The sequence below is a fragment of the Eulemur rufifrons genome, chromosome 30 (genome assembly GCF_041146395.1).
Source record: "Eulemur rufifrons isolate Redbay chromosome 30, OSU_ERuf_1, whole genome shotgun sequence".
Taxonomy (NCBI): Eukaryota; Metazoa; Chordata; class Mammalia; order Primates; family Lemuridae; genus Eulemur; species Eulemur rufifrons.
This window is the reverse complement of record NC_091012.1, coordinates 36,607,484-36,624,467: the sequence shown is the minus strand read 5'-3', so window position 1 is coordinate 36,624,467 and position 16,984 is coordinate 36,607,484. Positions and strand designations below refer to the sequence as shown.

General features: G+C 39.3%; 1 protein-coding gene across 1 annotated transcript in view; it reads right to left on the bottom strand.

Annotated features, from left to right (window-relative positions):
- ARHGEF6 (Rac/Cdc42 guanine nucleotide exchange factor 6) overlaps window positions 1-12,628 on the bottom strand; it is an 82,130-nt gene extending 69,502 nt beyond the window's left edge. The window contains exons 1-2 of the mRNA XM_069462804.1: window positions 12,573-12,628; window positions 11,063-11,264 (exon numbers count right to left, since the gene is read on the bottom strand). Coding sequence (XP_069318905.1) covers window positions 11,063-11,261 — 199 coding nt within the window. The 5' untranslated portion in view covers window positions 11,262-11,264; window positions 12,573-12,628. The remainder of the gene's footprint in view (window positions 1-11,062; window positions 11,265-12,572) is intronic.
- Between the last annotated feature and the right edge of the window lie 4,356 nt (window positions 12,629-16,984).

Below are 16,984 nucleotides of genomic sequence, written 5' to 3'. Positions count from 1 at the left end.
GCAAGAACTATACTCTCAGTTTGGATTTGTTGTTTCACTCTAGTCTGCCTTGCCATTCAACTTATTCAAAACAGATAAGCAAAACCAATGCTAATCAAATGTATTCAGACAGTCCTTAACTTATGATGGTTCAACTCATGATTTTTCAACTTTACAATGGTGCAAAAGTTATACACATTCAGCAGAAACCATACTTTGTTGAATTTTGATGTTTTCCTGCCTTGGCAAGCTATTGTGTACTTGAGATATTCAACAGTTTATTATAAAATAAATAGGCTTTGTGCTAAATGATTTTGCCCAACTGTAGGCTAATGTAAGTGTTCTGAGCACATTTAAGGTCTGCTAGGCTAAACTATGATGATCAGTAGGTTAGGTGTATTAATACATTTTTGACTTATGATATTTTCAATTTATGACGGGTTTATTAGGATGTAACCCCATCATAAGTCTAGGAGTATCTGTGCTTCTAACTTGCAACTTACTATACAACCATAATATAATATAGATAATATCAACTTTGGCTTTCTTGGGGCTGTGTACTGTGCCAACAACAAAATAATCAGAATCAACAACTCACTGAAAACTAGCAGAAAATTCTTCTATTTTAGGTATCATTTTGACATTATTCTATTTTATTATAAAATGCTACCTTTCTTTTACAAAGTTAATCTTACCTATTAAACTCATGACTAAAGGAAATCCTAGGACATCCTTTCTTTTAAAAAAAACTTAATAAATATATGAGACAGTCACAAGAAATGTTTAACAGTGTCACTGCATAGCATCTTTACTACATGTATTTTCTCCTTTGCTTTATTTTGTTTTATACTATAATTTTTATCTTACTATATTGTATGTTGCTTTAAACCCTTTCTGAATTATGGGAGAGTATAAATAACCAAATAAGAATAAATCATCTGACCTTGATTTTTCTTTTTTAAATAATATTTTCAAGTTATAAATCTATGACAATCTCATCATAAAAATTCAAAATATAGAAAACAAAAGAAAAAACAGCAATTATCCCATCACCCAGAGCTAACCATCATCCAGAGTAACATTTTGAAGTGTGTCTTCCCATTCTTTTTATGTATGTTTGTGAACACACACGTACACACACGCTTGGATCTTTCTTACTTTACCTACAGTTTTGTAATTCTTCTATTACAACATTATTTCATGAATATTTTCCCATTTAACCTTGATTTTTAATTATTATTGTGTTAAAAATATTTATTTCACACTTCATAGCTTTTAAGACATTTTATTTGATCTTTACAACAACCCTAACAGGCAGAGATTATCTTCTCATTTTACAGAGGAGTCCACTAAGGTCCAGGGAGGTGAAGCCAGTTGCCTAAGGTCATGCAGCTAGGAAATGACAGAGCCAAGATTGAAGCCCAATGTATCTTGACAAGAGTCCATCCTCCCAACCAATATGATGACCAGAGATAAAGCCACTGAAGGACGTGGTGGATGGCATGGGCAAGGGTTCCTACTGGAGTTCAGAGGGGCCATCAGTTTTATCTGAGATGGCTGGAGAAGACCTAGCTGAGAAACCGGTATTAATCTGGCCCTGGAAGGGAGCTAGAATTCAGACAGGCAGAGAAGACAGCAAAGAGATTTCTAGGCAGGGAGGATTTCAGAAGCACAGCTGTAGAAATGGTACTGTTGAAGGCAGTTCTGTTCCTGTAACAGTAAATTTTCCAGCTGAGCCAGGTTGGGCAGAGTGGAAATAAGGCAAAAAGGCAGCAATGAAAGCCAACTCTGTTACTCCCCAGGAATGACAAGTGGGGTATGGCCAGTTTCTAGAAGCTTTATGCTACTTCAAGATCCACTTGGATCCACTAGTGGTTCACAAGGCCTTACTGAGCAAACCTGAGCAATGCAGAGTCACCCTGCCTACTACTTAAGATTGCAAGTGGCAGAGCCAGGGCCTGAACCCAAGTATCGTATTGCCAAGCCTAGTGTTCTCTGCAGTACACCACAGCATTGCACTCTTAGGCATATTCAAAATCAACAGTTACCAAATTCTTTTAGGTTTTATTAGGCAAGTTTTCTATAAGGTAGCTATAATGGTTCTAATTAGAATTCACAGTTGTTTTGTGTAATTATGACGTAAACCAATCTTGATAAAAATGAAATTTTCTAGAAATACCAGCAAGATGTAATCACCTTTCAAAAGCAAGGCCAAAAGGAAGGGTAAACAGTAATGGAGTGCCTGCCAAGACACAGCAGGGGAATGGAAAGCCCACAGGAATAGGGAATGGCAATTGAAACAAAATGTTAACTATGTAAAGTAGAACGGAGGCGAAACATGAATTGAAAAGAAAGGAACAGCTGCCTTGGAGATTCCTGAATGGCTGAACATGATGCAAAAAGAGATGGTGCTTTGAAAAGATCAATAAAATTGTCAACATTCTAGTGAGACTGATGGAGAAAAAGAGAGAGAAGACACAAATGATGACTATCAGGAATGAAATAGGGAACATCATTCCAGACCCTGGAGATATCAAAAAGATAGTAAGAGAATACTAAAAACGACTACTCTACACACATAAATGGGACAAAGAGATGCGAAAAGAACCAATTCCTCAAAAAACAAAAATTACCACAATTCACCCAATATTAAATAGATAATTTAAATAGCCTTATAAGTATTAAGGAAATTGAATATGTAAATTTAAAACTCTGGGCCAGGCGCGGTGGCGCACGCCTGTAATCCTAGCACTCTGGGAGGCCGAGGCGGGTGGATCGTTTGAGCTCAGGAGTTTGAGACCAGCCTGAGCAAGAGCGAGACCCCATCTCTACTAGAAATAGAAATAAATTAGCTGGACAACTAAAAATATATAGAGAAAAAATTAGCCAGATAAGGTGGCATGTGCCTGTAGTCCCAGCTACTCGGGAGGCTGAGGCAGAAGGATCGCTTGAGCCCAGGAGTTTGAGGTTGCTGTGAGCTAGGCTGATGCCACGGCACTCTAGCCTGGGCAACAGAGTGAGACTCTGTCTCAAAAAAAAAAAAAAAAAAAAACCTCTGGAAAAAAGTCTCCAGGGCCATACAGTTTCACTGAAGAATTCTATCAAGTGTTTAAGGGAAGAATCAATACCAATTCTATACAATCTCTTTTTTTTTTTTGAGACGGAGTCTCACTCTGTTGCCCGAGCTAGAGTGCCGTGGCATCAGCCTAGCACACAGCAACCTCAAACTCCTGGGCTCAAGCGATCCTTCTGCCTCAGCCTCCCGAGTAGCTGGGACTGCAGGCATGCACCACCATGCCCAGCTATATAATCTCTTACAGAAAATAAAATAGGAGAGATCACTTTCCAAATCATTTTATGAAATCACTATTACACTGACACTAAAACCATACAAAGACAACACAAAAAAAGGAAACTGCAGACCAATATCCTTCATGAATACAAATGCAAAGTAACCTTAACAAAATATTATCAAATAGAATTCAGCAATATTTTAAAATAATTGTATGCCATGGGATTCATTCCAAGGATGCAAGGTTGGTTAAATATTAAAAATTCCATCAATGTAACCCATGATCACAACAGTCTAAAAAGGAAAATCACATGATAATATGCAGAAAAAGTACTTGACAAAATTCAACACCCATTGAAGGAAATAAAACTCCCAGAAAAAAATGAGAATAAAGAGGAACTTCTTCAACTCAATAAAGAGCATCTACAAAAAACCTGCAGCTAGCATCTTACATAATGGTGAAAGACTGAATGCTGAATGCTCTCCCTCTAAGATCAAGGAGAAGGCAAGGACATATGTTGTCACCACTATTAATTCAGCATGGTGCTGGAAGTTCTAGCTCTCCCTATGGACTTGGTCTAGCATGGGGGATAAACACAAAGAACAGAAGGAAGACAGATTTGGATGGATAAACTTGGAAAGTCTAAAAAATGTAGCCCTTGCAAATGACTAGCCCCATGAAAAAATTCAAGAGGGAGTCCAAAGAGAAAAACACCAGCACTATGACCTCAGTAACAGTTTCCTACCGCTTGTTCCTCCTTTGCTTCCTACTCCCACCCCTTCCACTGCTTGTTCCGGCCATGTGAAGTTCTCTCTGAAACCCATACTCAGTAACACGCAGAGAAGGAATAAATATGTGGAGGTTCAGAGAAGACAAGTTCAGTACCTGGGAGTGGTTCAAAGTGACCTAACCAGAAAAACAGAAAAACATAAATCTTTCAGGTGGTGTTCTAAGGCAATGAAAAGATTGGTCAATTCAATCCAACCAGTGGAGAAAAAAAATCAGTCAATAAAGTGAAGAATTCAAATGGGTTGTCTGGCATAATATATCTCAAACAACGACAGTGTCACATAGATACAGGTATAAGAAACCCTCCTAATCCTAATGTAAAGACCAGACCCCTTTCCAATTATCTTTGAATCCTTTCCCTTTCCTTGCTGGTGTAGAGATTGCTACTGCCTGTTGGTGGTGATAGAACAAAAAGAAATCTAATGACAAATAGTTTCTTTGGACATGAAACATCTATGTGATACACCCAAGGGATTAAAACAGGAAGTCTAAATATAAAGCTCAATCCTAGCTTTGGTTTATAATGAGCAGGAAGAGTGATTTCTTAATCTGCCTTAATACAAATTTAATTAACCATGTACCTAATCCCCTCAATTGATACCTACATTTACCTGCTAATCATAAGAACTTTTAGAAGAAGGATTTAATGACCTCTTAAGGGAATCAGTTGGGGAAAATAGAATTTGCTTAAAATATCTGCTCCAATCATACTTGCCTCAATATTTTCTTGGCTTAAAGTTTTGCCAGGGAATTTTTAATGCAAAGTCCTAACAAAACCCTTAGCCTTTCTAGAAAGTAGAGAAAAGACAAAAATAAAAAAATATGTGTTACTATGTTACCAATGTATTGGTAGAAATTACTTTGATGTATAAATAACAAGTTAACTTACAGGTTACCACTGATTTTGAAAAGTGAACTGAAAATTGTATAAATGGCTAATTTTCTTATTTATAATGTATCTGACTCAAATAAAGGAGCAAAGGCTCTTAATATATCTTCTGTAGCTTATATAAATGACTAAGTTATTGATGCACGTATTTTTCAAGATCTTTGGAAAAATATAATTTTGCTCAAAATATCATTTACTTTTCTCATGTAATATGAAACCCAGAGGTAGGCAAACAGAATTGGTAATAATGGCTTCATGATATCACCAATGTCCAAGTCCCAGCATCCTTGGAGTGAGGTTTTGATCATCATGGTCACAAAAACCTATTCTACCTTCAGTCTCAAGCTGATGTTGAAAGGAGATTTGTGTGTGTGTGTGTGTGTGTGTGTGTGTGTGTTTTATACTCAAATATTCTATTTCTTAACTTTCTATAGTATCAGGTAGGTGGTTCTTTACGCTGTACCTCCTCTGAAATCAGCCTCCTCTCAAAGAGTGGGAAAAAGCTGTCCCCAGAGCTTTGGCCATAATTATCGCTAGATGAGAACCACAGTGGAATCCAAAACTTAAAATGCCACTCCCCAAGGGCAAATTTACCAGAGCACAAAGTGCCTCTTGTCAGTGACAGGCTCAAGGGAAGAAAACTATGCACAGCACTCCCATGGCACAGCAATCTGCAGGGTGAGGGTTGTACAGCTCTGGACTTTGCTTTGTATTGCTTTCAAGGCATCACAAAAGGATGTGTGGTATCAGGTGGAATATTCCCCTCCTCCAGGCTGCATGTATGAATTTGTCAGAATCACTGACTATTCCAGTGACCACAGTGTTACATGTCTGACCCAATAGGAAGCAAACAGAGATCACTGAAGTTCCTCAGTTCCATGCCTGATTCAAGTTCATAAATGGCTCAGAGACTGCATTGCAGTGAGGATTAAAACTCTAAATTGGAGGTTTCATTTCTATGAAATATGCATTTCATCTATGAATCACTTTTTTCAAACACCTTAAAGACAAATCTTCTTTCCTAAGCTTACACATCACTATGGAGTTTATTGAAAGACATAAAAAAAGTGACAAGCATTTTCTAGATCAAACATAACACAATGCAGCATTGAATTTATAATGTCCCTCAGCAGCATCCTAGATAGGTGTGGCTTACTCACTATTTTGTGGAGGCAGCAAGAGTTGGGGTGGGAAAGAATTCAAATCAACAAAGACTTATTTGAGCACCTGCTTCCCCAGCAAGACATTTTTATACACCAAGCTAGTCTCATCCGCTTTCCTCCAAGCTCACTCTGCTCAGTCCAACCACAGAATCTTCATGGTTTTTGTTTTCTCTGACCAATGACTATGCCTTAGATTGTCCTTGTCTCTCTTCTGGGCCTGTCCCTACAGCTGTCTTTCAGTGTTCAACTCAAGCCCTATCTATATCCTCCATGAAGCCTCCTCTAACCTCTTTAGCCATAATGCATTCTCTGCCTATGAACACTGATAATCGGCTATAGATTTTACACTTCATCATCCACTATCTTATACTGTCCCGGTTGTGTCATCTCCAGCTCTTATCTCTCTCCTGTGCTCCATTATCCATAACTACCAACTACATGCTGGAAATCTTTAGGCCTATGACTCGCTCTACCTCCATGCAACAAGTCCAAAACAATTTATCATCTTCAGTACCAACCACCCCCACAACACGTGCACACACACACTCTCTGTCTCTCTCTCTTTCTCTCCTCCTCTTCCTTTCGTCTCTATTAATGCAGTTCAGCACATATCAAACATTTCCTATGTCTAAAGCACCCTGTTAGGCACTATGGAGAGATAAAAGTATACAAAGATGAATAAGTCCCCCTTTACCTCCCCGTCAAGATGAGTTAGGTGCCCCTCTTCTCCTCAACCCTCCCCACAGCACCTTGTAGTTAGCTCTATCATTAAACTTGTCACAGTGTATTCTGATGATGTCTTCCCCCACTAGAGTACGAGCACCATGAGGGCCAAAGCCATGTCCTGTGCTTCTCTGCTGCACCAGTGCCTAGGACAGAGACTGATACCCTAACCATGAAAAATAAACCTTTGCTGGCTGAGTAGGTGGACGACAGTGCATGCCCTTAAGGAGCTCACCATCAAGCGGGACCCCTAGACTTGGAGTTATCCTTACCACTTCTCTTATCTGCATAACTAATCATCAGCAAGTTTTCTGATTTTATTTCAACTGTATCTACTGCATCCATCCACCTCCTCCCTACTATCACCAGAGTAGTCCACAGCACTATCTGGGTTGCCTGGACCTCAGCAGTAGCCTCTACTGGTTTCCCTACATCCTCGTTGGTTATCCCCCCCACCTTCCTGCAATCCATCCCCCACACTACCACTAGAAGGATCTTCCTAAATCACATTATCCCCTGCATAAAACTTGACATCGATGCCCCTCTTAATGTAGCTCCAGCTCAAGGTCCCACTCCTTTTCTTCACACACTTGATTCTCAATCGAAATCACCCTGCCACCCACTCCATGCTTTCCTACTTCCGTGCTTTACCTTAAGAACTCCTTCTACCAGTCAGAAATTTCTTCCACCCTTCAAGACCCAATTCAAGTGCTTCCCCCTCTTTAGATTATTGTTGATCAAATTGTGTCTTCACTGCTCTAACAGTATCTTACCTAGCCCTTTGTCTGTGTTACTTACTCTGTCCTATACTGTTACGGTTGGTTGTGTACAAAGCTGTCTTGACTACCACACTGTATGTAAGGCCCTAGGGGACAGAGTGCATGAGGTATAGATTATTACAGACCCCCGAGTGCCTAGGAGGTACAAGCTGAACAGAATTTAATTAGCTACCTCACAATATTCATTTATTTTACTGAGTATAAACAAAATAGAAAAAAATTCTCTGCCCTTGTGGTGTTTACATTCTAATGGTAAGACATAGACAGGAAATGAAATAAATAAGTAAATGTATAGTACTTTAGATGGAAAGAAATGATAAGCAAAAAATAAAGCAGGGTGTAATCCTAGCACTCTGGGAGGCCGAGGCGGGTGGATGGTTTTGGCTCAGGAGTTCGAGACCAGCCTGAGCAAGAGCAAGACTCCGTCTCTACTAAAAATAGAAAGAAATTAGCTGGACAACTAAAAAAATATATAAAAAATCAGCTGGGCATGGTGGCGCATGCCTGTAGTCCCAGCTACTTGGGAGGCTGAGGCAGAAGGATCGCTTGAGCCCAGGAGTTTGAGGTTGCTGTGAGCTAGGCTGATGCCATGGCACTCTAGCCTGGGCAACAGAGTGAGACTCTGTCTCAAATAAATAAATAAATAAATAAACAATAAATCAGGGAAGGGGAATTAGAGGCAGTGGGGACAGGGTTCAATTTTCCCCTGGGTGACCAGGGAAGGCCCCCCACAAAGTGAACGAGTGGACCTGAAGGAGGTGAGAAAACCAGCCGTGCTGATAGCTGGAGGGAGTGTTCCAGAGAGAAGGACATCAAGCATGGCAGAGGCCTGGCCTCCAACACAGGCAGCCAAGAGGCTAGTGTGGCTAAAGTGAAATGAACATGGGGGAGAGGAGGCCAGAGGAAGAGAGTGGTCAGAGGAGAGGCCAGAGGGGAAACAGGAGGCCAGATTTTAGAGGGCTTTGTAGGCTATTGTGATGACCTTGGCGTTTACTCTTTTTGAGATGGGGGGCCATGACCCAAGTTGCATTTTCAAACAGTCACTCTGGCTTCTGAGTTTAGATTAAAGTATAAGAGTGACAAGGACAGGAGCAGGGATGCCAATTAGGAAGCTACAGGAGATGTTGTTCCATACACTTCTAGTTCCAGGGCTTCCCTGACCCAAGCAACCCAGACCTTTCCCTGACAGTTGGGTTAGATGCTTCTAGGGGTTACCTAAATGCTCAAATCAGAGCTGGAGCTTGCCATATGAGTCCTAAACTGAGTCCTAAACCAAAGAGAGTATAGGAGAAATTTAAAGGGAAGGGCCCAAAGACCAGGACAAACAGCCTGGGGCAGTCCATAAGAGAGTGGCCAGATTGTGCTACAAGCAAACAGTGAGGGACATTGTAATGAGGGCCATAAAAGTGAGGGCATGCTGTCCACTTCCCATGTCTCCCCAACAATGCTTGGAGTTCCCAAACAAAGCAACAAGAGCTGCTCCTTTTATTATAGTTTTGCACACGAAGATACTAAATCAGGGAATAATGTTAGAGTGAATCTGCAAAATAATTTAAGGATTCTGACAACAAAATTATGTCAATTGAAAGATGTAGCAAGGGGTAAAAATCATCTGTGAAAATCATCAGAACCAAGAAAATTCCAGGCAAGGCCTGTGAAAATACTTCAGGGCTCAAAAGAAAATTCTCAATGCCCAGTAATTAAAAATGCTAAGAAGGCAAAGCAACAAAGGCAAAGGAATTTTAAGAGTGAGGGGATGATTATTACATTGGGACTAAAATCACAAAGTGACTCAAGCTTTTTAAAAAAAGAACCAGTGTGGACAGTGACAAAAAGCATAAATATAAATATTCAAGAAAAATAAAGTATAAGTTTTGAACAACAAAAAATAAAAATAAAAGAATAAAAATGCTAAGAAGTCTCCACATAAATAAATCTATTTGTAAACATATTACATTAAAGGAGAGGTCCCTTTTCACCCAACACAGAAAACTATGCAAACTAAATTTCATTTTAAACGCTTTAGGGAAAAGCTCCTAACAGTGGTTATCTGGGGGAGGGAGTAAAGGGAAGAGGAAGTTTTATTATCTACATTATACAGTTAACCCTTGAACAACATGGGTTTGGACTACACAAGTCCATTTATAAGCAGATTTTCTTCCACCTCCGCCACTCTGAGACAGCAAGACCAACCCCTCCTTTTCCTCTTCCTCCTCAGCCTACTCAATGTGAAGACAGCAAAGATGAAGACCTTTATGATGATCCACTTCCATTTAATGAATAGTCAATGTATTTTCTCTTACTTCCTTATGATTTTCTTAATAACATTTTCTTTTCTCCAGCTTACTTTATTGTACCAATACAGTATATAATACACATAACATACAAAGTATGTCTTAATCGACTTGATGTTATCAGTAAGGATTCTGATCATCAGTAGGCTATTTGTAGTTAAGTTTTGGGGAGTCAAAAGTTACATAAGGATTTTCGACTGTGCAGGGGCTTGGCACCCCTAACCCCCACATTGTTCAAAGGTCAACTATATGTTTTTGTAATGTTTCATTTTATTGACAGCGTGTCTACAATTTAATTAATTAATTAATTGTATCAATTTGAGGCATTAAAGAAGCAACGAAGACATCAACAAAAGAAATAATGCACTGAGGAGCTACCCACTCAAAGGGCCCTGGTGTAAATGTTTTTGAAAAATGAAAAGATGTAATAACGTGCATGACTGAACACTCTTTTATCTATATTGTGACATATTTTTATGTATAAAAGGTTTTTTTTTTGTAATTTAAGCAGAGCTTACCTTCTTAAATAATAAACGGCAAATGAGTTACAAGAAAAAAACTCTAAGAAAGACTACTGAAGAGCAATTAGATTTCGTTCTCTGGATATTGTTGCAGAAAAAGGGCAAGCCGCTAGCAGTATGCAATGAGTTAAGGGCAGGCAATCTTGTTCCGAATCATAGAGGCCAGACAGCTTCCTACAGCCCTATGATTGCTATCTCTCCACACATCTCTGAGGCATGTAGTCTTACGTCTGCTTAAAGGGCTTAAGGCTAAAAAGGGAAGTTAGCACATGGCCTCTCTTATTATTGTATTTTGCCATGGTGAGTTTTAGAGTAGCAGGAAGGACTATGTACTATATTACATGAGCTAGAATTAGTAGACATAAAGGGACATAGTTAAGATGGAACAGTTGTCTAAGCTTTGAATTCCTTTGCTTTTTTAGCTTTTTGCTGCCTCTATGTAATCTAAATACAACTTTGTTTCAAAATATCTAATCCAGATTTTTTTCCAGTTCTGTTCTGGTCTTATTTTTGACATACACATACAAGTATAAACAGTTTCTGTTAACCAATTAAAACTACAAGATTTTTAGCAAGAACCCCAAGAAAGTACAAGAGTCACATGCAAAAAGGCTTTTAAAAACTTCACTTACCACTGGATTTAATTTCTCGGACATAATTACTAGGGAACCAGCCTGTTTTCCCATTTAATGTGCCTTCCCACCAGCCTCCTTCTTCAACTCGAGTGACGTAAATGATGTCCCCTTTACAGACTGACAATTCATCTTCATTAGTCTGCTTAAAATTGAATCTTGCTTTTACTATCAACTGGTGACTTCCATTTTCCGTCATCTCCTAAAGAAACAAAATCCACACCAGACTAAGCACTCATCTAAATGAAGCAGAGGTAGAAATGATATGGATTTAGGCAAATAAAGTGGGATAACCAAGGATAAAACCCCAGGTCCATCCCATTCCTAGCTTTTTATCCTAGGAGTCCATAAATGGGTCTCGGGGAGATTAACAAACCCTTCAAAACTGTGTGCAAACTTTTGCATTTGTGAGAATGTGTATTTTGGAGGCTTTCATTTCCCTCTCCCTCTATCAATTATCTAAGCATATCTATTTAACTAAGCCAGGTAACAAAGTAGAGTGATAAACTATTCCACCTGCCCCTGCTCAACATACACACATTGTCCACATAATGATATGACCAAGATGTACTAACCTACTCTCATAAAATCTGCCTCTCATCTCCAAATTACTAAGAATATATTAATTTGGCTAAGACTTACACATACGCAAAGATTATACTCCATAGGTACTGAATTGGGAGTTCTTAACCTGTTATGTATGTATTGGGCCTTTTGAGGGTCACAGACCCCTTTGAGAATCTGATAAGCACAATGAATCTTTGCCCAAATGAGTTTATACACGTGGGCTTCTGTATACAATTTGAGACAGTGCAAGGGATGTAGAGCCATAGTGTTCATCAGCCTCTCGAAGGGATCTGTGATCTCAAAAAGGTTAAGAACCCCCCATTTAAGTGTTTTGGAAGTAATAGTTCATGGTGGCTTACAGGGAATAAAGGTTCCACCCAACAAGCAGAAGATGAGGTGTTTCCTCCCAAATAAAAGCTCCCAATAAGACCAAATGCAAAGACAACTGGGAAATCCCAATATAGAATTTCATCATAGACTGATATTTAAAGTTGGATCTTGCTCAATTGGTATGCAAAGAGAAAAATAAAAATGACAATGATAGTAATTGATATTTGTTCATTGCCTACTATGTGTCAGGCACCATTTCGTTCTCCTAATAAAACAACAGATAAGGAAAATCCCAGCAAACAGCCATCAGGAATTAGCCATAATGACTTACATTTGCACAGCATTCTCAGTTAAGTGACTGGCCCAATTCTAGTGAGAGACAGAGCTGAGGCTTCCACCCCAATTTTTTGGATTTTTTTGACTCTCCGCTCCACATGCCTTTGATTTTTTCCATCAGGCCAGCCTGAATTGGTGCTGGGTCTCTAACTGTTTTTTTCAGTGACATCCAAAACAAACACGATGGCTGTCTCCCCACATATGGAGATGCAACTAGGATATTGATCTAATTTTATGGATTTTAAAACAGACAGAGGGAATTGGGGACTATACTTACCACTGCCTTTGACTGCCTTTGCAGCCCTGGAGCTGTGCTAGAAATTGCTCCCTGTGGGTTTGTCTGAGAACTATTAGCAGCACTAAGAGAAGAGGAACGTCCACATGGTCTTTCTGATAGTTGATCTGTGAAAAGAGGAAAAGGCATGGTAAAGGAAGCACTCCGGGCAGAAAAACATCTACAACATAACATTATCTTTCATGGGACATTATCTAAGGCATCCTGGCGTAATTCTGTCGTCATTATGAACATGCCAAGTGTATTTCGGCCCCCTTCCCCCCCACCCCATCCTTTTATGGTGACCAACTTCTTGTTCTTAACCTTACTGGCCATTGCTCTCCAGTAAAATGAAAAACAGCGACAGAACCACATTTTCTCTTAACCCATTTCCCTACAACTCTTCCCTCCTGAACCAGTTGCAGTAGCATGCCCTGTTATCCAAGGCAGAACTATATTGGGTACCAAACAGCTGTTTGTGGCTCTTATTACTTTGAAATATTTCAAATTTCTCTCTTTGTTTTTTGGCCCATAACTCAGTGGTTCTTTTCTTACTCACATGTAACAATACGTGTGGCATATATAATGTAAAATCTCCCCATGTGTGTGGGGAGGGGTGGAGAATTAGAATGAGAGAGTGTGTGTCTGGGAAAGATGCAATCTCGCTACTAGAACAATTTATTTTTTTTAAATCAAACTCAGGAGTCTTCTCTTCCTTGAAACCTCGTGAAATTTGATCAGGCCAGGGCTGAGCTGGATGTTTTCGGTATGCTGAGAGTGTACAAAAGAGAGAAGTTGGCTTCTTGACAAATTCAAATAAGGGTTCTTTTCCTCTCCATTTATTTTTAAAAGACATAAACTGCAAAAGTCTAAAGCCCAAACATTCCCTAGGCGACAAGCTCAGTATCCAAGTAATTTCCTTGATGCTGTGGGTTTTAACTTTCACCTCCTTGTATTTTTATAAATATCTGTGGCAAGGGAAGAGACTGTAAAACTTGCTAGAAGAGTTTGGCAAAGGAACGTATAATTTGTGTGGCATAATGTTAGAATTACACGATCCTCCCTGCCTAGAACTGGATAGTTGTCATGTGTGTTAAATATAGTTGCTTGAATTAGCTGTACTTTCTGCTATACGCCTTATAATAGCTCAAAAGCATGTTTTCCCCAAAAAGCAAAAGAACAACTTTGGAGAAGTATTTTTACATGTATTGCTATTAAATACAGCTCTTTTAACTAAAACTATAATTACTTGATAGCTTCCTAGATGCTCCATCCTATTTGGCACTTGATTACATTGTCTGCTCTTGTTCTCTGTTTCACGTGGGTAAGTTGAGTCTCCCTAAATAGGCAGTAATTTTCTCAAGGGTGGGGACCATATCTGCCACTTCCTTTGTGGCACCTGGCAGTACTGGGTACAGAGCCGGTTGTCTCTCCAACAGTTTGAGCAGCGAGACCTGTGTTTGGGCAGAAGGGCTCTGGAGTCAGTCAGATGTGGGTTTGAATCCCACCTCAGCCACTTACTTTCCAGTTGGGCAACTGTGGGCCTGACTTTCTTTATTTGTAATATGGACCTAATAATAATAACACCTACCCCCCAGGGTTGTTTCAGAGATTGACTGAAACTATCGATGACTCTTAGGACAGCCTAGACCTGGGGTAAGAGCTCAAAGCATTTTAACTGTGACTATTACTACACAGCTGTTGGTAAAATACTGTATCACAGAAGGAGTAAAATTATACTCTGTTTATCATCATTTTCTTCACACTTAAGATTTATATTTAATACCTACATAGTAATGAGTGTTAAACATTTAAATAAAAGATATTCTTTTCACTCTCTACAAACCCAAGGCTTTATTTCTGGTGCAAGGTTACTGAGGGATTCCTTTATATGGACAAGACATACGGAAAACAATGAAAAAATATGTCTCTAGTGGGGAAAGGGAAGTGACGACTGTATTTTTTAAACTTTATGAAAAAGGGAACTGGTTTTCTCCTTTTTATTTTCTGTCTTGTTATACTCAATTGGCTATTCAAGAGCTTTGAATGAAATATTTTCTTGGTTCTTATCATTATATTAAGGGCATTAGGAGAACATCTGCCATACGTATGTCTAAATCCTAAACCTTGAAAAATTAAAGCATTTGATGCTTGCTGGGCTTTATTTGGCGGCACAGGGGAAATTTGCACCAATCAAACAATCCTGGCCATAGTTGGCTCCTAGGGTAATCAGAAACATATGGATGCAAAAATGTCACCCAAAACTCATAAATCACAAGCCCTGCTTACCTTCTGTCGCTTTGTTGACAGCTAAAAGAGTACTCAGAACCTTAGAGAAATTGACCCCTGAATAAAGGTCATCAGGATCAAATACCTACGAGAAAGGAAAATTGAAACTGTAAGACACTATAAGTATTCAACTCAACAAACAAAACTATCAAAGGCCCACTTCCTCCAGCTCTCAGAAGAAAAAATGTAAAAGCCAAGACACAAACCTCGGTATACCTTTGGGAGAAATGAGAGCGGCAGCTGAGCCGCCTAATGACATGTGGCGGGCCATCAGTGAGTCAGAGCGAAGCAGTAATGGGAAATGAGAGCCAAGCTGAGAAGGCAGCGCCCACCAGGAAATGCACAATGCATGCTCAGACCCACACTTCTGACCTGAGCATATCGATACTCTCAGCCCAGTTACAGGAAGCTCATATGCATAAGTTACAATTAATGTCCATCACCTACAGAATGTCCTCAGTAGTCCACAAAAAAGGAGGCGGAGCCTTTTTGACACACATTCATCTTCACAGTTTATTCACTGTACTAAGTTGGGACGCTGTCAGGAGTGCCTTTCTCTCTGCTCCCCTTCCTCCCTGCTGCTGCCCACTGGATCCCACCTGCCTGGGATCCTGACTCCAAGATGCCCAAACATTCTGCCCAGGTCTACCTTTTGCTCCCAGCCTCAGTTCCTGATTTCTGCTGCTTCATCTTCCCCCTCTCAGCTCATCTTCATGGATTTGAATCTTTGCCCACCTAAGCCTATAGGTTCTTACTGGCATTAGGTGACTTTTCCAGATATGACCTCTGGCCTTCCTGATATTACTCAACTCTCAGCAAAAACACATTAAATTAATAAAACATTTCACTTTGCCAGTCTCAACTATCATTCTGATAAGCTACTGTCCCTAGGGAAGACACTAATCAGTTGTTGTTGTTTTAAATACAATTTAATTGTTAAGTTTAAGATGTAGTCAATGTAGTAAAATGTATTGAGACGACTTCTAGTCTCAAAAATACATATTTGGGACTACAAGTATTCTGAAGCACAGGCACAATCTATTAATTTGCCAGCCAACAATGTAGATATACATATCTATAGGTAACCAGATGCTCACCTTCTGGATGGAAATGCCCCTTCTAAAAACATTTTGTTTCAGGATACCTAGAAATCTCCTGAAGAAAACAGATGGCATCAGTTTTCCCCAAATGTGGTGATGGGAATAAAATGTACCTTTTCATATGGGACATGATTGGTAATGGGCCTAGGATTTTGAAGGGTCTGTCTTCCCATTAGGCAGAGCCATTTGTTCCATTTTTAATCTGCATATTTTCTGGGAGCCACATCAAGACAAATTTTCATGTTCTTTTTGTACATATTCTTGAAGACCTAAAATCTGTTTCTAGAATGAAAATATAGATATCCATTTTTTCCAAGTTTGGGGGGGTCAATAAAGATATATGCAAATGGGAGCCTACACAAGTCTTCCTGTTCTGGGATTCACAACTCTACTATTCATTTAATCAATCAATGTTTTACATTCGAAGTTAAAATGACTGAAAAGCCCAATTGGATCTAAAAATGAGAAATTAATATACTCTTACTAAAAGTAATGCTAATATTACTAAACGATTAAATAACATTATGATCTAAATATATTTCTGAACACTACAATGTAAAATTCAAAGTTTTCCGGGAATAAATTGACAGGAGTTCTGCTTCAGTTTGTCAAAGCCTGGATGAACAACATACAATAGACTGGAGAGAGAGTCTCTAGTATCCCAGGAGATTCTGGACTTACTGAGTCCCCCTTAGAACTGATCAAGTGGGAAAGTGTTAATGACATCTATGCCAAAATGACAGCAAAGCAAGAAATTCACTTGTTTTTAGTTCATAATTCCTAATGGGAGTGTACATATGTATGTGCATGTGGATAAGTGTATTTGGTGGGTATGGTAGAGATGGGTGGAGTCTACAATAATAAGCAGAAGTTAAATATTAGCAGAATAAAGCATGAGAACAAAAGCTATGATAAAAAACTCCCCCTTTTGTTTTTAGTTGTTCCTTATCCAGGGATGTTGACTGCCTATACACAGCAACACCGGTACTATTCACTTGTACTGGTACTTGACTGAATTTGAAAACA